Source organism: Scyliorhinus canicula, chromosome 2, assembly GCF_902713615.1.
Source record: "Scyliorhinus canicula chromosome 2, sScyCan1.1, whole genome shotgun sequence".
NCBI lineage: Eukaryota > Metazoa > Chordata > Chondrichthyes > Carcharhiniformes > Scyliorhinidae > Scyliorhinus > Scyliorhinus canicula.
In genome coordinates, this window is record NC_052147.1 from 218260079 (window position 1) to 218281193 (window position 21115).

A 21115-nucleotide genomic window follows, 5' to 3' on the forward strand; every position below is an offset into this window, starting at 1 on the left:
TGCGGGGTGCAGTGGTTGCTGAGTGAGTGCTTGCTGAGAAGGGGAGTGTCATAATATACACCAGTATATCATGGTGCAGACACACACTGATGGACACACACAGGGATCAATCAAAATGTACAAACACCGCAGCCAATCACCAGTTAGAATGCACACACTATAAAGGCAGAGGGCACCACGGTTCCTGCTCATTCTGGGTGCTGCCTCTCAGTGTAACAAGAACTAATTCAACCCAGCACAGACTCACACCACGTGCTGAGAAAATCAACTGATTCGGACAAGGTTAGGTCTCTAGTTTAAGTTAGCATCATTTAGACCCAACGTCATCGTGTGTTAGTTAGTTAGAAGTAGTTAATAAAATTGAGTTGAACCTTCATCAATGTTGGAAGTGTCTGTTCATCTCTCAAGTCTACGCTAGTCAACAGTTCATGATACCAGAAGTTAAGGGATGCTAGCACTTCTGAGACCTACGTTTCAGTGATCTGCCTTCCACCAGTCTCGCGCCATCCTACAGAATGGACTCCCTTCGCCCGCCGCCGCTTCTTTGCATTGCCGGGAATCTGGGCTCTAACTGGAAACTTTTCAAACAGCACTTCCAGCTGTACCTCGAGGCCAGGGACCTGGAAGCTGCCTCGGACGCACGGAAGATTGCTCTCTTCCTCTCCACAGCCGGGGACCACGCTCTACACATTTACAACTCGCTCATCTTCGATGAGGGGGAGGACAAATCGAAGTTCAAGACCGTAATTCTAAAGTTCGACAGCCACTGCACGGTCGACGTCAACGAGAGCTTCGAGAGATACATGTTTCAGCAGCGAATTCAGGGTAAGGACGACCCTTTCCAGTCCGTTATTACCCACCTCCGCGTCCTTGTGCAGTCCTGCAACTACGGAACCACCTCTGACTCCATACTCCGTGACCAGATTGTTTTTGGTGTTCAATCTGAGCCCCTGCACCAGCAGCTACTAAAAGTAAAGCAGCTCACTCTCTCTACGGCCATTGAGACCTGTGTACTTCATGAACATGCCTCCATGTGCTACTCGTGCAACCAGGCTGCTGAAACGGCACGGCAAGCCCCTTACGAGGCAGAACAGGTCCAAATAATTAAATATTTTCAGGCTCTGGATCTGAATGATGGTGGCCATTTTGCGCGCTTTTTACGGAGTCCCGCGCTTACACGCAGCGAGCATGCTTGCGTCACGGACCGCTTCGCACAGGTGCGTGCCACGCTGGATCACCCCACGAATGTGCGGTGGCGCAACGAACGTCCCGACGTTCCGGCGTGCAGCAACTGCGGCTCCGCCCACTTAAAGCGGCAATGCCCCGCGAAGTCCCGACGCTGCCTGCAGTGTGGCAAGCGAGGCCACTACACTACAATGTGCAGACCTTCCCTGCCTGCTGTTCTTAGGAGGTCCACCCAGCCCCACAGAGATGTCAGGGCTATCCAGCCTGCCATCAATGAACCTACTCCAGACCTTGCTTCTGACTGTGCCTGCGATGACCCACAGGTCCCGTTCCAAATCGGCGTTGTTACCACGAACAGGATGTCCCCCAAGCGTGGCACCGAACCCGTCCACGTCCACAGCGTCGGCCAGGATGATGAGTGGTGTGCCACCCTTACGGTCAACCGGTCCCCAGTCAGGTTCCGCCTGGACACTGGCGCTTCTGCCAATCTCATCGCGTCGTCTGATTTTCGCAAGCTCCGCGTACAGCCTGCTGTCCTGCCATCTGCGTGTAAATTGCTGGACTACAATGGCAATGCCATCGCCGCCAGCGGCACCTGCCACCTTGAGGTGACACATCGTGCTCACACAGCCGTTCTCCCGTTTCAGAATGTTGCTGCCTCAAAAGCCTCCCTGCTTGGTGTGCAGGCATGCAAGCTGCTCCACTTAGTGCAGAGAGTACACTCTCTCTCTTCAAGCGACGTGTCTGCATCCTCTGACACAGACTTCAGGGCGCAACTCAACTCCATCATCCAGCAATACCATGATGTCTTCGAAGGCATGGGCACGCTCCCGTACACGTACAAAATCTTACTCAAGCCCAACGCCACGCCTGTCGTTCACGTACCTCAGAGTCCCAGCTCCCCTCAAGGACCGTCTCAAGCAACAGCTCCACGACCTCCAGGACCAAGGAGTCATCTTTACGGTCATGGAACCCACAGACGGGGTAAGCTCCATAGTCTGTGTCAAGAAACCGCCCGGCGAGCTGCAGATCTGTATTGATCCTAAAGATCTGAATCAGAATATCATGCGGGAGCACTACCTGATTCCGAAACGTGAGGAGCTCACGTCCGAGATGGCCCACGCCAAACTATTCTCAAAGGTGGATGCCTTGAAGGGTTTCTGGCAGATCCAACTAGATGAATCAAGCAGGAAGCTTGTTCAATACACCCTTTGGCAGGTTCTGCTATAACCAGATGCCATTCGGCATCATTTCTGCGTCCGAGGTTTACACCGAATCATGGAGCAGATGATGGAGGGGATCGACGGCGTCCGGGTATCTGTCGATTACATTATTATCTGGTCAACCACCCCGCAGGAACACATTGCCTGCCTGAAGCGCTTCTTCAGGCGCATCCATGAACACGGCCTCCACCTCAATAGGGCCAAATGCTCCTTCGGCCAGTCGAGTATCAAGTTTCTGGGGGATCACATCTCCCACCAGGGGGTGCGTCCGGACGAGGACAAGATTGCAGCAATCACGTCCATGAAGATGCCCGAGGAAAAGAAAGCGGTCATCTGGTTCCTGGGTATGTGAATTTCCTTTGGAAGTTCATCCCGAATCTCGCCTCACACACCACGGCCCTCAGAGACCTGATTCGCGAAACCACAGATTTCCGATGGCTCCCTGCTCACGAGCGTGAATGGCAGGAGCTGAAGACCAAGCTTTCCACGGCCCCAGTGTTGGCCTTTTTCGACCCGACCAAAGAGACCAAAATCGCTGCTGATTCCAGTCAGTCGGGGATTGGTGCCGTGCTCCTGCAACAAGACGAGGCCTCGTCATGGGCCCCCGTTGTGTATGCGTCCCGGGCGATGACCCCCACAGAGCAGCGCTATGCACAAATTGAGAAAGAGTGTATCGGCCTTCTCACTGGAGTCGTGAAGTTCCACGACTACGTCTATGGACTTCCGCAGTTCACGGTTGAAACCGACCACCTTGTAAATATTATCAAAAAGGACTTGAATGACATGACGCCTCGCCTCCAGCGTATCCTACTCAAGCTGCGCAGGTATGACTTTCAACTGATCTATACCCCTGACAAGGACCTTGCCGTTGCCGATGCCCTCTCAAGGTCGATCACAACTCCGTGCTATCACGACGGCTTAATTTGCCAATAGATGCTCAAGTTCAGCTTGCAGCCTGCCATTTGCCAGCTTTGGATGCACGACTATTGCAAATTCGCCGCGAGACAGCGGCTGATCCACTTCTGCAGCGGGTGATGCGTCTAATGTCAGACGGTTGGCTCAAGGGCCAATGCCCACAATTTTACAACGTCCGCGATGACCTGGCAGTTGTCGACGGGGTGCTCCTGAAATTGGATCGCATCGTCATTCCACAAAGCATGTGCCAGCTAGTGTTGGAGCAACTCCATGAAGGCCATTTAGGAATCGAGAAACGCCGCCGCAGGGCCAGAGACTCCGTCTACTGGCCAGGCATCAATGATGACATCGCCAATGTGGTGCTCAACTGCTCTACCTGCCAGCGTTTTCAGCCCGCCCAACCACGGGAGACCCTGATGCTCCATGAGCTCGCCACATCGCCTTGGAACAAAGTGGGCGTCGACTTGTTCCATGCATTGGGCAGGAACTACGTCATCATCATCGACTACTTCTCCAGTTACCCGGAGGTCATCAGGCTGCACGATCTCACATCCTCGGCTGTGATCAGGGCTTGTAAGGAGACATTTGCCCGACATGGCATTCCCCTGACGGTCATGTCAGACAATGGCCCCTGTTTCGCGAGCCAGGAATGGGCCGGCTTCGCCCGACACTAAACTTCGAGCACATTACGTCCAGTCCCCTATAACCCCAATCCAATTGGAAGGCGGAAAAGGGGGTCCACATCATTAAGCGGCTCCTCATCAACGCCGCTGACGCCGGCTCAGATTTCCATCTTGCTCTGCTAGCCTATCGCTCCCCCCCACTCTCCACCGGCCTGTCGCCTGCTCAGCTGCTAATGAACCGCACCCTCAGGACGACGGTGCCATCGATTCTCGCTCCCAACCTCGATTATGTCCCCGTGCTCTACCGCATTGCCGGTAGCATTGAGGAGAGCACAAATGCTTAACAGCTCCACTGTCCCAGGTTCGATTCCCGGCTTGGGAAGTCGGGAAGTCTGTCTGTGCGGAGTCTGCACATCCTCCGTGTGTGCGTGGGTTTCCTCCGGGTGCTCCGGTTTCCTCCCACAGTCCAAAGATGTGCAGGTTAGGTGGATTGGCCATGATAAATTGGCCTTCGCGTCCAAAATTGCCCTTAGTGTTGGGTGGGGTTGCTGGGGATGGGGTGGAGGTGTTGACCTTGGGTAGGGTGTTCTTTCCAAGAGCCGGTGCAGACTCTATGGGCCGAATGGCCTCCTTCTGCACTGTAAATTCTATGTCTCAACTGCAGCAGAAAACTTCCTCCGACTCACGGGCTGCTGAACTTTCCGACTTCCATCCACGCGACAAGGTTCACATCCACCTCCCGGATGGTGGCTGGTCTGCACCTACTGTCGTTCTAAGGCAGGTGGCCCCCCCGCTCCTTCCTGGTCCGTTTACCGGGTGGATCCATTCGGCGCCGCAACAGGCGTGCTCTTCGCCTGGTTTCAGGGTCGTCACGAGATCCTCCGACCAGCTCTTCTACTGATCCCGCCGTGGACTGTGTGGTGCTTCCAGTCACTCTGCCTGCCCCTGACGGTGCTGCAGCCCTCCTGGCTCCTGACGCGCCAGCCATTGCCCCACCCTTGAGGCGGTCAACCAGAGTTCGTTGCCCATCTCGGAGACAACTTATGAACTCTGTACACATGTGGACTTTCTGAAATGTTTTTTTTCTCTATCCTTCATTGTTGCATTCGTTCTCCAGTGATTTGGAAATAGATTTGTTGGTTGTTCCAGTTCATGGTAGTCATCTGCACCAGGCACCTTCCTCTGTAAATAGTCTTGTTCCCTGTATGTAGCTTTGTACATATGTCTTCGCACCTCACACGTAGCTAGGTACATACTCCACACACCCACACTATTTATTATCACATGCCTATATCAACATTTTTTATAAAAGGAGGGATGTCATAATATACACCAGTATATCATGGTGCAGACACACACTGATGGACACATACAGGGACCAATCAACATGTACAAACACCACAGCCAATCACCAGTTAGAATACACACACTATAAAGGCAGAGGGCACCACGGCTCCTGCTCATTCTGGGTGCTGCTTCTCAGTGTAACAACTCATGCAGCCCAGCATAGACTCTCACCACGTGCTGAGAGAATCAACTGGTTCAGACAAGGTTTAGGTCTCTAGTTTAAGTTAGCATCATTTAGACCCACAGTCATCGTGTGTTAGATAGTTAGAAGTAGTTGATAAAATTGAGTTGAACCTTCATCAGTGTTGGAAGTGTCTGTTCATCTCTCAAGTCTACACTAGTCAACATTTCAGGGAGTAAATTTTTAAAAAACTTACCGTTGTGAGTTTCCAGCTGAATCCGGTCGGAGTGAGGACAGAGTAACTGCTGGGTAAGTAGTAAAGATTTAAATTGTTTGCGCAGGCCCATAACAGCTGATTGGTGTTCTTGTGTGGGGCGCAGTGGTTGCTGGTTAAGTGTTTTATTTTTACCTGTATTTAAGTTGGGCAGTTCCTAAACCCGAGACACTACACTTGTAGTGTCCCCCACCCTTCCACCTCCTTTAACCTAAGAGGTAGAGTGAAAAACAGGTAAGCCCTTTCTTTTTCTTTTTTTTTATCTAGAGGGGATGGCAGGGAAGGCAGTGCAATGTTCCTCCTGCAGAATGTTTGAGGTGAGGGACGCCGTTGGTGTCCCTGCTGATTTCACCTGTGGGAAGTGCACCCATCTACAGCTCCTCAGAAACCGCATTAGGGAACTAGAGCTGGATGAATTTCGGGTCATTCGGGAGCCAGAGGTTATCATAGAATGAACAGTGAAGAAGGAGGCCATTTGGCCCATTGAGTCTGTACTGGCTCTTGGAAAGAGCACCCTACTCAAGGTCAACACCTCCACCCCCATTCCCATAACCCAGCAACCCCACCCAACACTAAGGGCAATTTTGAACACTGAGGGCAATTTATCATGGCCAATCCACCTAATCTGCACACCTTTGGACTGTGGGAGGAAACCGGAGCACCCGGAGGAAACCCACGCACACACAGGGAGGATGTGCAGACTCCGCACAGACAGTGACCCAAGCCAGAATCGAACCTGGGACCCTGGAGCTGTGAAGCGATTGTGCTATCCACAATGCTACCGTGGTCATAGATAGTAGCTTCAGGGGTGTAGTTACTCCGAAGAATCAAGATAGATGGGTGACGGTCAGAGGGGCTGGGAGGAAGCAGTCAGTGAAGGGATCCTCTGTGGTTGTTCCCCTCAGTAACAAGTATACCGTATTGGATACTGTTGAGGGGGACGACCTACCTGGGGTAAGCCACAGTGAACGGATCTCCAGCACTGAGTCCGTCCCTGTGGCTCAGAAGGGAAGGAGGGAGAGTAGGAGAGCAATAGTTATTGTGGACTCGATAGTTAGAGGGACAGATGGACGGTTCTGTGGCAGCGAAAGAGACTCACGGATGGTATGTTGCCTCCCGGGTGCCAGGGTCCGTGACGTCTCGGACCGTGTTTTCAGAATCCTTAAGGGGGAGGAGGAACAGTCACCAGTCGTGGTACACACCGGTACCAACGACATAGGTAAGAGATGGGACGGGGATTTAAAACAGGAATTTAGGGAGCTACGGTGGAAGCTGAGAGCCAGGACAAACCATGTTGTCATCTCTGGTTTGTTGCCGGTGCCACGTGTTAGTGAGGTGAGGAACAGGGAGAGGGTGCAGATAAATACGTGGCTGCAGGGATGGTGTAGGAGGGAGGGTTTCAGGTACGTGGATAATTGGAGCACATTCTGGGGAAGGTGGGACCTGTACAGACAGGACGGTTTGCACCTGAACCAGAGGGGCACCAATATCCTGGGAGGGAAATTTGCTACGGCTCTCCGGGGGGTTTTAAACTAATTTGTCAGGGGGCTGGGAAAACGTGCTGTAGTCTAGAAGCCAGTGTTGAGAGTAGTGAGGTACTGAGGAGGGTATCAAGGTCGCAGGGGTGTATCGGCAGACAGAAAGGTGGGTTGAAGTGTGTCTACTTCAATGCAAGGAGCATTCGGAATAAGGTAGGTGAACTTGGAACGTGGATTGGTACTTGGGACTACGATGTTGTGGCCATTACAGAGACATGGTTAGAACAGGGACAGGAATGGTTGTTGGAAGTTTCGGGGTATAGATGTTTCAGTAAGAGTAGGGAAGGTGGTAAAGAGGTTGAGGAGTAGCATTGTTAATCAAAGATAGTTTAACGGCTGCAGAAAGGCAGTTCGAAGGGGATCTGCCCACTGAGGTAATATGGGCCAAAGTTAGGAATAGGAAAGGAGCGGTCACATTGTTAGTTTTCTATCGGCCCCCAAATAGTAATAGATTTGTGGAGGAAGAAATTGCAAAACAGATTATAGATAGGTGTGGAGGTCTCAGGGTAGTTGTCATGGGTGACTTTAACTTTCCAAATATTGATTGGAACCTTTATAGTTCGAACAGTTCAGATGGGGCAGTTTTTGGACAGTGTGCGCAGGAGGGTTTCCAGACACAATATGTGGATAGGCCGACAAGTGGGGGAGGCCACATTGGATTTGGTACTGGGTAATGAACCGGGGCAAGTGTTAGATTTGTTTGTGGGAGAGCACTGTGGAAATAGTGACCACAATTCGGTGTCTTTCACTATTTCAATGGAGAGGGATAGGGCCATACAGCAGGGCAAGGTTTATAATTGGGGTAGGGGTAATTATGATGCGATTAGGCAAGAATTAGGGAGCATAAGATGGGAACAGAAACTGTCAGGGCAAGGCACAAATGAAAAGTGGAGCTTGTTCAAGGAACACATACTGCGTGTCCTTGATAGGGACAGGCAGGGAGGAAATGGCCGTGTGAGGGAACCATGGTTCACAAAAGAGGTTGAATGTCAAGAGGAAAAAGGAAGAGTATGTAAGGATGAGAAAACAAGGTTCAGTTGGGTCGCTTGAGGGTTACAAGGTAGCAAGGAATGAGCTAAAGCAAAAGGGCTTAGGAGAGCTAGGAGGCGGCATGAGAAGTCCTTGGCGGGTCGGATCAAGAAAAACCCCAAGGCTTTTTACTTTTATGTGAGAAATAAAAGAATGACCAGAGTGAGGGTAGGGCCGGTTAAGGACCATTGTGGGAACTTGTGTATGGAGTCAGAAGAAATAAGAGAGGCGTTGAATTAATACTTCTCTTCAGTGTTCACAAGGAGAGGGGCCATGTTTTTGAGGATTCGAGTGTGATACAGGCGGGTAGGCTGGAGAAGGTAGATGTTCTGAGGAAGGATGTATTAGCAATTTTGAAAAACCTGAGGGTCGACAAGTCCCCTGGGCCAGATGGGATATATCCAAGGATTCTTTGGGAGGCAAGGGATGAGATTGCAGAGCCTTTGGCTTTGATCGTTGGGTCCTCACTGTCCACGGGGATAGTGCCAGAGGACCGGAGAGTGGCGAATGTTGTTCCTCTGTTCAAGAAAGGGAATAGGAATGACCCTGGTAATTATAGGCCAGTTAGTCTTACTTCGGTGGTAAGTTAATGGAAAAGGTCCTGAAGGATGGGATTTATGACCATTTGGAAAGATGCTGCTTAATCCGGGATAGCCAACACGGATTTGTGAAAGCCAATTGAATAAGTAACTGGCTATCACATAGAAGAAAGAGGGTGTTGGTGGATGGAAAATTTTCAGACTGGAGACCAGTTACCAGCGGTGTACCACAGGGATCAGTGCTGAGTCCTCTGCTATTTGTGATTTTTATCAATGACTTGGAGGAGGGGACTGAAGGGTGGGTCAGTAAATTTGCTAATGACACCAAGATTGCTGGAGTAGTGGATGAGGTGGAGGGCTGTTGTAGGCTGCAAAGAGACATTGATAGGATGCAGAGCTGGGCTGAAAAATGGTAGATGGAGTTTCACCCTGGTAAGTGCGAGGTGATTCATTTTGGTAGAAAAAATTTGAATGCAGATTGCAGGGCCAACGGCAGGGTTCTGAGGAATGTGGAGGAATAGAGATCTTGGGGTTCATGCCCACATATCTCTGAAGATTGCCACTCAAGTGGATAGAGCCGTGAAGAAGGCTTATAGTGTATTAGCATTTATTAACAGGGGCAGGATCTTGCATGCTGGTCATCACCACACAGTCGCGCAGCAGGAGGAGTCGGGGTTAGTCAAGCTCACTGGCACTCGGAAGACTGCTGAAGAAGAGGCATCTGAGACATTCAAGTTGGATGATGAGCCTCTGGGATCGTCCCTGCCCAAAATGCTAGGGCTACTGAGGGAAGAGGGGAATATCAGACAGAGGTAGTGGAGGCCCTCAACAGACAGGTATGTGTGGCAAAGGAATCTGTCCGCTTGCTCTCTGATGAAGTGGTGCCAACATGTGCTGACATGGCGGTTTCCATGGAGATAGTGGCGTACACCATGGAGGACCAGGTCCAGCAGAACAGCCAGTTTCTGCTGAGATGCGAAACTGTTGTAGTCATGGACAAGCTTTTGCAGTCGTTACACAGAGGAGATGCGGCATCTGAACCTCCCTCCAGGTATCTTTCAATTCAAGATGTCAGGCAAGCACCCTCAGGCACTCAAAGGGAAGGGCTGCGGCTGTGGTACACACCTAGGGCCTCCACCCGGGACTCTGAGAAGGAACCCTCCTTAAATGTGACCCCTTCAGCCTCTTACTATGTGACCGCAGAGGGAACAGCTGCCAAAGAGAAGGACAGCCAAAGTAAGTCTGGACCTAGCAGGTCTCAGGTTTCCAGAGGATGGCCACCTTGGTCATCTTAGACAACAGGACAAAGTGGTCAGTAGGCTGGTTCTACCCCTGCTGTGTATGCCAGGGGAGCGCCTCGAAGAAGTGGTGAGGAATGAAAGACTAACCATTTTTAATTTGATGTGTGGTTGCACAGGTGCACTATGACTGTTCACGTTATTACACTTTTATGAATAGAATATGCTTAGATTTAGTAAGGTCTGATGTGGTTATTTGTGATTCATAGCCCTTATGCCTGCACCCGCCACCCTTTCTCTACCACCTCCCCATCCCATACAAACAGCCATCTTCAGCAGGTCACCGCAGCCTTGGTCTATATTCCCCTGAATAATGAATGTGCAGAGAGGCAAAGTAATCCCCTACTTTCCCGAGCAGCACATCCCGTTGACAGTAGATCTTTTCGGCCCCCTCCCCCCTATTGGGTAAACCCCAGAATCTGCCTCACCTTCCATATCCCCTTGCCGGCTCCCACTGTTCTCACTGGCCCTTCAAATCAGCACACTGGGCTAAATCGCTGGCTTTTAAAGCAGACCAAGGCAGGCCAGCAGCACGGTTCAATTCTCGTACCGGCCTCCCCGAACAGGTGCCGGAATGTGGCGAGTAGGGGCTTTTCACAGTAACTTCATTGAAGCCTACTCGTGACGATAAGCAATTTTCATTCAATTACCTCAGTTTACCCACAGGGCACCAGGGACCTCTCCTTCTGAACCCCTTCCATTTCCCCCCCTCCCCCTCCCCTCCAACATACCTGCTCACACCTGTACAGGCCCCCCATGCCCATTAAACCTGCACACCCTCCCATGCCCATTCCCTGGTTTGGCCTTTTCACACTACTGCTCCAAAACCAGCTCACCTTTTCTGCAGCATCTCTCTCAGGACCAGGGTCCATGATTGTTGGAGGCTTCCATCTTCCGATCGCCACATGCTGCCCCAGGCCTGTTTCCTGGTGAGTATTGGCATGTTGGACCGGATTTGTTCCAGACCGGCGTGATATCCCACTGATAACACAGATGATTGGGCAGGGACCTTGGGCACTCTACCACTGCTGAAATTCAGGCTGCCACTAACCCATTTGAACCCCCCCCCCCCCCAAACTCAATACTCAACTTGGGCGGGATTCGGGGGGGGTGGGGGGGGGTGCCCCCACGGAAGCCTGGCCTGCGATTGGGGCCCACCGATCGGCAGGCCTGTGCCGTTGGGGCACTCTTTTCCTTCCGCCTTCGCCATAGTATTCACTATGGCTGAGGCGGAAGTGACCCCCCTCCTCTGCGCAGGGATGGCGTCAGCACGGACTTCCGCCGGCCAGCAAAGTCCCTTCGACCCCAGCTGGCGTGGCGCCAAAGGCCGTTCCCGCCAGCTAGCAGGGCGCCAACCACTCCAGCGCGGGCCTAGCCCCTCAATGTGAGGGCTTGGCCCCTAAAGGTGTGGAGACCTCCACACCTTTGGGGCGGCCCGACGCCGGAGTGGTTCATGCCACTCCATCACGCCGGGACCCCCCGCCCAGCCGGGTAGGGGAGAATCCCGCCCCTTGTTCTCGGTGCCATTGCTGTTCCCATTTCTGCTGAAAACTGCAGCAGGGTCGGCCTTACTGTCATTTCCAGTTCCAGTCAGCCCTGGAAACTGAGCTCTCCAGTTGTGTAGGGCTGGGCGGGGCCTTGAGGTAGATAAGAAATGAATAGAGATGAGGGAGTTAGAGAGAGAGAGGAGAGGGAATTGAGAGAGAGGAGAGGAGAGATGGGGAAGGAGAAAGACGGGAGGGAGTTGAGAGAGAAGGGAGAATGGGAACAGTGCGCGGGGGGGGGGGAGAGAGGGAAGGCAGGGAGGGAAAGTTATCTCCGTTTTAGGATGCTTCAAGCTTGCAAAATTCATATTTATGGAAAATGAATTCTATGATCATTTTTGGCATCCGAATGATTTAGGTAAATAATGTTGCGAATTGCAAATGTTTAAAACTGTGATTTAGGAAATTGGTGACATTGATGTCAGTTAGGTTACTTGCAATGTTAAATGATTGCTTTTGAGCACAGTTGTTGTCAAATGGTTACTGGATGAGTGTAATTGATGTCAAATTAGTGCAAATGAACACTATTGAATGCAGATGATGTCAAAGGTTTTGCATAGAGCTGGGTGTATTCAGAATGCACCTGGGCCAGACCAGGCCAGGTAAAATGATTGTTCCTTGTTCTGTGCTACACACTTTGACCATCCACGGAATGCATGGAAGAGGCAAATCAACTCTAATTTTTCATTTGACAAAGACAGTCTTCAAGTGAAGGATTGGATTGGATTGGATTTGTTTATTGTCACGTGTACCGAGGTACAGTGAAAAGTATTTTTCTGCAAGCAGCTCAACAGATCATTCAGAACATGGGAAGAAAAGGGAATTAAACAGAATTCAAGAAAATACATGAGAATACATAATAGGGCAACACAATATATACAATGTAAAGGAAAGACAGGAAGGAAACACAGTTATAATTCTAAGTGTTATGTGAAATATTGTATGAAAAATCTACAGAGAATCATTTTATTTCTGCCTAGGTCTCAAAACTGCACTAATAGAGAGAGAGGACTTCTCTTCTGGGGCCAGTAGCAAAAGCACCAAGCTTATTCATGGAGGTGTACGATATCTACAGAAAGCATTCATGAATTTAGATATTGACCAGGTATTATTAATAAACATTCTTGAGTGAGAATAAATATGCGTAACATTATTAGTTTGACAAGAATACGTATTATTTCTGATGTTATCTTGAAATGAATATTAATTGAATACATTTGCTGATAAAGATATGAGCTGCTAATCATTCTACCTTCTTTCCAGACCAATTAAACACTCAATAAATTACATATAACAATGATTGTAATTTCCAATTATTTTCCTTTTGTAGTATAAACTAGTGAAAGAAGCACTCACGGAACGTGCCAACTTACTTGATGTTGCCCCACATATTGCAAAACAATTGCCGATAATGCTTCCTCTTTACAAGTAAGCATGACTTAATATAGTGGAAATGCTATGTGGTGATTCTGTCAATGCTTTACTATTGAAATATATCCTAATATTCTAAATGTTCTTTGACAGTTAACTTGTTTTATATCCAGGTTAATCTTGGTGATGCGTAGAAATCCCTCCAGGTGTTACATTTATCTAGCTAACCATTTTTTTTTGCAGTTACTACATCCCCCAAATTACATGAGAACATAAATGGGAGCTGGAGGAGGCCATTTGGCCCTTTTGAATCTCTTCTGCCTTTCAACATGACTAATCTTGTACCTCATCCCAACCTTCCTGCACTATCCACCTACCCTTTATTTCCCTTGTGCCAAAAAAATCTATCGATCACTGTCTTGAATATACTTAACAATTGAACATGCATAAGCTTTCTGGGGAAAGGAATTCCAGATATTCACCCCTTTTGAATGAAGACATTTCTTCCCTCAGTTCTAAATAGCTGAGAACTTAATCTGACTGTGACTCCATTTTTGCAGAATCTGCCAATCCCTTAAGAATTTTAGATGTTTCAATGAAATCATCACTCATTCTTTGAAACTCCAGAGAGCATAGGCTTCTCGACTCAAACCGTTCTTGTAGTACAATGCCAGCGATTCACTTGTACTTCTTTCAACTTAGTGTACTGTATTCGCTGCTCATGATATGATCCCTTCTGCTTCTGGGAGGCAAACTGGAGACTGGGTGACTGCTTTGTGGAATTCCTCCATTCAGTCCATAAGCATAACGGCAAGCTTGCAGTTGCTTATTATTTTAATTCTCCACCTTGCTCCCACTCTGACCTTTCTGTCCATGACCTGCTACAGTGTTTCAGCGAAGCTCAATGCAAACTCGAGGAACAGCACCTCTTTCCACTCAGCTCTCTACAGCCTTCTGGACTGAACATTGAGTTTAACAATGAACATGTCTCCCTATCTTCTCCAGTTCCATGAGCTTTACTCTACTTTATCAACATCTGACTGTGTCAACCCTGAACATTTGACTTTCGCCACCAACTCCACTTGGTTATGACTGTGACATTGACAGATTTGTTTTAGACCAAAACTTCAACTCACTTTGCTCTACCAGTTGATTTTGCAATATCTTTAAACTTCCAATCTCTTTGTGATTTTCACTTTGAACTGCAGGAGGATTATAGGAGGGTCACATTTCCTTTTTCAAGAAGATGAGATCGAGATGTCACTGTCTGAGTCTCTCTCCAATCTTCACCAGATATGTAAATGTACCCAGACAATTTACAAGAACTCCAATCACATCACTTCTGCTTATCACCATCACCTTGTGACATAACTGAACTCTTAAGTTTTGTGCCTGCTGTATCATCAATCAATAATAATCAATAGCTCGTCTTCACTTTGTTTTGCTTTTGCCTTACTTTGTAAATAACATCAGTCTTAAACAAACTAAACCTTGTTCTAGGAACGTATTTAAACATTAACTGTTAAAGCGAGTAACTTGTTGTAGACTTGTTTAAGGGCAACACGGTAGTATAGTGGTTAGCACGGTTGCTTCACAGCTCCAGGGTCCCAGGGTCGATTCTCGGCTGGGTCACTGTTTGTGCGAAGTCTGCATGTTCTCCCCGTGTCTGCGTGGGTTTCCTCTGGGTGCTCAGGTTTCCTCCCACAGTCCAAAGATGTGTGGGCTAGGTGGATTGGCCGTGCTAAATTGCCCTTCGAGTCCAAAAAAAGTTAAGTGGGAGTTACTGGGTTACGGGGATAGGGTAGATAAATGGGCTTCAGTAGGGTGCTCTTTGTAAGGGCCGGTGCAGACCCGATGGGCTGAAAGGCCTCCTTCTGCACTATAAAAAATTCTATGTGGGATTATTCTGTAAGAGAACAGAACATTATCTAGCCTGTGTCAAAAGGAAACATGGAAGTTACTGCCTATACTTTTGCAAAGACCTCTTCACAGTCTGTACAGCATGATCTGCAGACTTATTGGGCAGGATTCTCTGTCCCGCCGCACCCATTTTCTGGTGCAGCGCATCCTCGGCAGCACCAGAATCCTCCATCCTTGCAACTGGCCAATGGGGTTTCCCATTGTGGGCACCCCAACGCTGTCGGGAAATCCGCCGGTTTGAGTGCTCTGCCGGCGAAACAGACGGAGAATCCAGCCCATTGTATTTAATATTGTACTGATGGGTCATCAAAATCAAGACCCACCTCTGAATCTGTGCTACCACGAGAGATGATACCCCTTTTTTGAACCAAATATGGTTGAATAGTTTTGGTGGTCAATTAACAAAATGAATTCCCTCAACTTGAGTGATTTAGCTCTGACTTTGTTAATGTTTGTGAAGAAAACTCTTCCGGTTTCTCCAAAGCGTCTTCCAATGTACGAGATAGGACCACATCTAACCATTAAGGTGAAGCATCACACACTAAAAGCAGATCAGCCTTGAGCTTATTGAATGGTGAACTAAGCTCAAAGAGCTGAATGACCTGTTACTAATTCTTATATTTGTGTGTTTACACCGCTTGTGTCTTGGGATGATGGTGGGCTGAAACAGCATCGCTAATCAGTACTTTCTTCACTTCTTCGAATGTCGTCTTCTGGCACTCTGCAGACCTCTCCCAATGTATTTTACCTTTCAGCAGCTGACATAGTGAAGAAAATGTATTAACTAAATCAGGGATGAAACTAGAATAAAACAGAACAATCCCAATGAATATTCGGGTTGGGGCGGCATGGTGGCTAGCACTGCTACTTCACAGCGCCAGGGATCCGGATTCAGTTCTGGGCTTAGGTGATTGTGTGGAGTTTGCACTTTCTCCCCGTATCTGCGTAGGTTTCTTTCGGGTAGTCTGGTTTCCTCCCACAGTCCAGGTTAGGTGAGGTTATGGGGATAGGGAAGGGGCGTGGGTCTAGTTAGGGTGCTCTTTCAGAGGGTCGGTACAGACTCAATAAGTCAAATGGCTTCCTTCTGCACTGTAGGGATTCTATGGTTCAAAGTACTTCTTTGTTCTCTGGGCACTTCGCTTTTAAAATCCTCGGAATCTTTTTCTGTGACGATGGGTGCCTTCACCTTTATTGGGGAAACCAGTGCCTGAATGTTTAGGATGGTCCCTGTAGTAATCCACGGGAGGCAGGAGTTCCGTCACCGCACCAATATTTATTTACAATAACGGTATTACAGGAGCAGCTACAAACAGTGCTGCTAGCAGTCCAGTCAATTTAACACTGGCTCACAAAGCCTACACAGGTGATTATATGGGCCCCCTCAATGAGCTATCATTGAGGGAGCTCATACTCCAATTGGCCAACCAATAAAGCCAATTGGAGTTCATTACAGTCCCGCTGCCATTTTGCGCTCTAATAGGCTTTGATTGGTAAAAGGAGGGACTTCCGCCCCTCACTCAGGAGGAAGATCTGCCTTCAGATTGGCTGGCAGCTCTCCAGTCCCTCCAGCAACAACGTTGCTATGGCCAAAAGAGGCACTGCATGGAGCTCCCTGGAACCAGAAAAGAATAAAAAAAGCTAACTACAGCTTAATTTTTGAAACCTCTTTGTAGTTTGTGGAAATTAACTATGGCGAGTAACTCACCCACAGGTGTGTTCAGTTTTGAGAGAAGGGCTTGCTTCAAATGTATTTAAAACTAGCAGAAAAAAATCACAGAAACTCGGGTTGTGCTGAATGAAATTTTGTGTGCCAGTTAGTCTGACACAGGGGCAGTTCAGCATAATTGAGCAATTGGCTGTCATCAATTTTTCACAATTTTTACAATTTTCCTTAATGAAGTACCATAATGGTTTAATTTATAAATAAATTTTAAAAATTCTACAATTTAGAGTACCCAATTAATTTTTTTCCAATTAAGGGGCAATTTAGCATGGCCACCCAGCTAAACTGCACATCTTTGGGTTGTAGGGGTGAAACCCATGTAAATACGGGCAAACTCCATAAGGACAGTGATCCTGGGCCGGGATCGAACCTGGGACCTTGGCGCCGCGAGGCAGCAGTGCTAACCACTGCCACCGTGTTGCCCTGCCATATTGATTTAAAGCACTTGTCACATCAGTTGTAATGATATGAAACCGGTTTGTAACAGGACTTATTTATACCTTTGCACAACCACACCGAAACTCTTTTCACATTTTTTATGTGTTTTTCAAGCTACTTATTATGGAGGTGAACATTTTAAAGTAGTTTTTCATAATTGAAAAAACCAAATGGTTTTCCTCCTTTGTAGTAGTTGCTTTTCATTTTGCTCTGATTTTCATTTGACTGTTTAGCCCCAGGGGTACTTATTTCAGCCAGAGTGTGTGGCTGCCAGAGCTCGGTCCCATCAATGAACAGCTATGATTTTTCTCTTCACCATTGTCAGTATTGCACCTGACCCAGTGAATGACTTCAAACAGCAATGACATTCATTTCTTGCAAGAAAATAGAGAAACTACTCGTCCTTCATTTTAGCCCGGATGGGATTTCAAAAGCAATAATGACACCAGAGCTGGCTCAAGTACAAAAGCCTGAAGAAACTTTCTCAGTAAAGGATGACTGCTGCCTCAGGGAAAATGTTTCAGGCACGAGTATCTTCCAAGATTTTAAGGAATTTGGATGGATAATCCTGTATACCAGTGTTTTTCAAACTTTTTTTCCGGGGACCTGTTTTTACCAACCGGCCAACCTTTGGGACCCAACCGAGCTGACCTTCGCGACCCACGCCGGGCGACCTTCGCGACCCACGCCGGCCGACCTTCGCGACCCACGCCGGCCGACCTGCGCAGCACACCATTTTCTCTTACCTTCTTTGCTGCTGAGTGGCCCTCAGCTGTTTGCTGGATGCTGTGGACCAGAGGCGGGTGGCAATATCTCCTCGTTCAGGCAGGAAGCCCTCCAGGTTGTCAAATCCCACCTGGGAGATGGTTGCAGCACTGGTTGGTGCCAGCAGCCTGAACAATACAGAACTGTAGGAAATAAATGAATGACCTACTACGATCAGCCAGGGTAATGCTCCCTTTCTCTTCTCTGCTCTCCAACCTTCCGTCAACCCCACCCCGCCCTAATATCACCTTGATCCCACGTGCCATTACCTTGCACAGCCCCAGTCCCAAGCTCTCACCAGCATCCTCAAACCCCGTTCCCCCGGCACACCTAATCACAACCCCTCACTGCTGAAGCGCAGTGCCCACACTTAGCCGTGTTTTCGGTCTCTGACCTGCCAGGTGTCCCGCTCACATATCTCCTTTTGTGTTCCTGTCGGAGAAGAAGGGACCATCTTGTGGATCAGACAGTCGGAGGTCTGTTAGATCCGAGCACTCAGCTGTGCCCCAGCTAGGTGTTATGCCTTTGACCACGTTCATCCTGCAACTGCTGGACATGCAAAGGCAGAATTGGGAATACCAGGAAGGGTTGCCTGGACATTGCTGCAACTGCAAAGTCGAATGGAGGATTCCCAAAGCCGTCTGTCACAGGAGATGTTGCCGGCAATGCGTGGCACCCCTGCCACCACGCAACTGTGGCACCCGCAGTGGAAAACCCCAGGCAAGATGTCAGTTACATGACTGGAGAACTCCGAGGCATGGCTCAGTCCCTGAGGACCATGGCTGAGGGGTTAGAGTGCATGGCGCGGACCATAGCGGCCCTCCAGGACTGGCAGTGCCAGATGATGTTCTGGAGCTCACTCCAGCTGTCCCTCTGTTCCATGGAGCAATCCAGGGGCCCACTAGCACATCTCTCTTCGTAAAACAAATCCTTCATCTCTGGAATCAACCCAGTGAATCTCCTCTGAACAGCCTCAAATGCAACTACATTCTTCCTCAAATAAGGGGTCCAAAAGTTGCCTTTCCATTTTATTTCAATAAGTCTGGCCTAAATTTATATTTCAGTGGTTCATGCTCACTTCTGATCAAGTCTCTACTACCTTCGTTAACATTGGTTGTAGTTACTGCACTGTACTATCTCCGGATTCTGTGATCAAACCTGCCCCTTTCCTCAAGTTGGATTCCTAATTTTGTACTATAAATATATAGAATGTGGACGTATGCAGCTAGTGGTTAAATTTCTAGTTCATGATGTCTTAGCAGCCGCATTAATCCAATTATCTTAAACCGATCAACACCAGCTTTACCACAATGCTGATCATAAAATCTCGATCTCTGATTGTTGTGGGATGATAAGCTCATCCTAACCGAGTCATTTTCATAAATTCAGTCCTGTAAAAACGCTAAGTGTCATCTGTAAGGGCACAGCAACAGAGGTTGGCTCAGCTTAACCTTTCTTTCTGTGTGGAATGATCGGTGAGTGCCTTCTACTACTGTAACCGTATTACATCATGACTTGGCAGAAAAGTGTAAGCCGTAGTGTTTTTGAGATATTTGCTTTTTGACAAGCATGGGGAATGTTAAGCTGCTGCAAAACTGATATGTGCAGTGACAAAGTATGATCCGCCACCCAATTCTTTTCCTTTCAATAATTTTGTTTGGTTGTATAACCAACAAGAGCAGATAGAAACTGGTTTATTCGCCTCTCTCCAAAAGCTCTGATGCATAGGTTACAGGATTAAAACACACTTGCATTTTTACTGTGTAGGGCCAGCAAAAGTTGATTGTAGATTTTTTCAAATAAATTCTGCCAATAAGGGGAAGATTTGAATTGGGGTTGAGAATGTATTTGCGAATCTAGAACATATTTTAGACAATTTTATTGAATAAGATTCTGGGAAACTGTTTTTTATTTCATTCATGGCCTTGGAAATCATGCTGATGAGGTCAAATATCTTTTGGTCATATAGGAAGGGGGGAGGCAGTGGTGTAGTGGTATTGTCGCTCGGCTAGTAATCCAGAGTCCTGCTCTGGGGACCCGGGTTCGAATCCCGCCATGGCAGATGGTGAAATTTGAATTCAATAAACAAAAATCTGGAATTGGAAGTCTAAAGATGACCATTGTTGATTGTCGTAAAAACGCATCTGGTTCACCAATGTCCTGGGGGCCCTCCTCTACTGTCACCTTACCTGGCTTGGCCTACATGTGACTCCATATCCACAGTAATGTGGGTGACTCTTAAATGCCCTTAGGGATGGGCAATAAATGCTGGCCCTCCAGCAACGCCTACATCCCATGAACGAATTAAAACAAAAACAGAATTGTTATGTGTATGAAGTTTTAAGTTTAAAATTCAATGTGCTTATGTGATTATACATAGAATATATACAAAATAATTGAATAACTGGGATTTTTGGCCACAGGAAAATTTCTAGTTATGCTGTATACAGAGATGAATTCAATTTGTTTCTGCTTTATGTATATTAAAAGTTAGCTGTTTATGGTAAACCAGTGCCCAAGGCTATGTAGAGACCCGATTCAGTATCACATTGTAAATTGGCACGTGAGAAAATCTGATGGGTGGACAACCTTACATTATTTTAAAAACTGACAAAGGTCCGCCTTTACAAAAGACTTCTTAAGACAGATGGCGATTTGAGATTGTTTGAGAAACATAATACCTCTGTTTTGATAATAGAGATATGTTCTGTTCCAGCAGGTACAGAATCTTTGAAACAATGCAGCAATTCACAAAGTGCTTTACGATTTATACACTTGTAAAACATGTACGCTCCATTTCATCACAATATCCTTTATGTTTATTTTTATCCTATAGGTGGTGGCAGTTCCCTTATTACTGGGCTGGGATAAAGATGTACGATTTTGTGGCAGGAAGTCAGTGTTTGAAAAGCAGTTATGTCCTTACCAAGTCAAAAGCTCTGGAACTGTTCCCCATGCTGAAAAAAGATCGGCTTGTAGGAGCCATTGTCTACTATGATGGTAACAATTTCAATTTCCTTGTGTCTGAAGGACTTTAAATAACTGTAAAGTAGGATCAGAGAAGTAATCTTGCTGATTTCAGTTTCTAAACATATAGCTGAGATGTTTGAAAGAATTATCTATTCATTATCAAATGCTTGAGGAAAATATTTTCAGATGTTACAGTTAATCCATGTTAAAATCTGGTTAAGAGTATTTGAAAGCATCATTCTGGCATGTACTAGGAATGAAAGGGTACAAATATCCAACAGTATGTAAACTC

The 21115-nt window shown here is 47.7% G+C and overlaps 1 protein-coding gene across 4 annotated transcripts in view; it reads left to right on the plus strand.

Annotated features, from left to right (window-relative positions):
• gpd2 (glycerol-3-phosphate dehydrogenase 2 (mitochondrial)) overlaps positions 1 to 21115 on the plus strand; it is a 225711-nt gene that overhangs the window by 149490 nt on the left and 55106 nt on the right. For all 4 annotated transcript variants that reach the window (XM_038789571.1, XM_038789572.1, XM_038789573.1 and 1 more), the window contains 3 exons: positions 12617 to 12741; positions 12967 to 13064; positions 20690 to 20853. In XM_038789571.1, coding sequence (XP_038645499.1) covers positions 12617 to 12741; positions 12967 to 13064; positions 20690 to 20853 — 387 coding nt within the window. The remainder of the gene's footprint in view (positions 1 to 12616; positions 12742 to 12966; positions 13065 to 20689; positions 20854 to 21115) is intronic.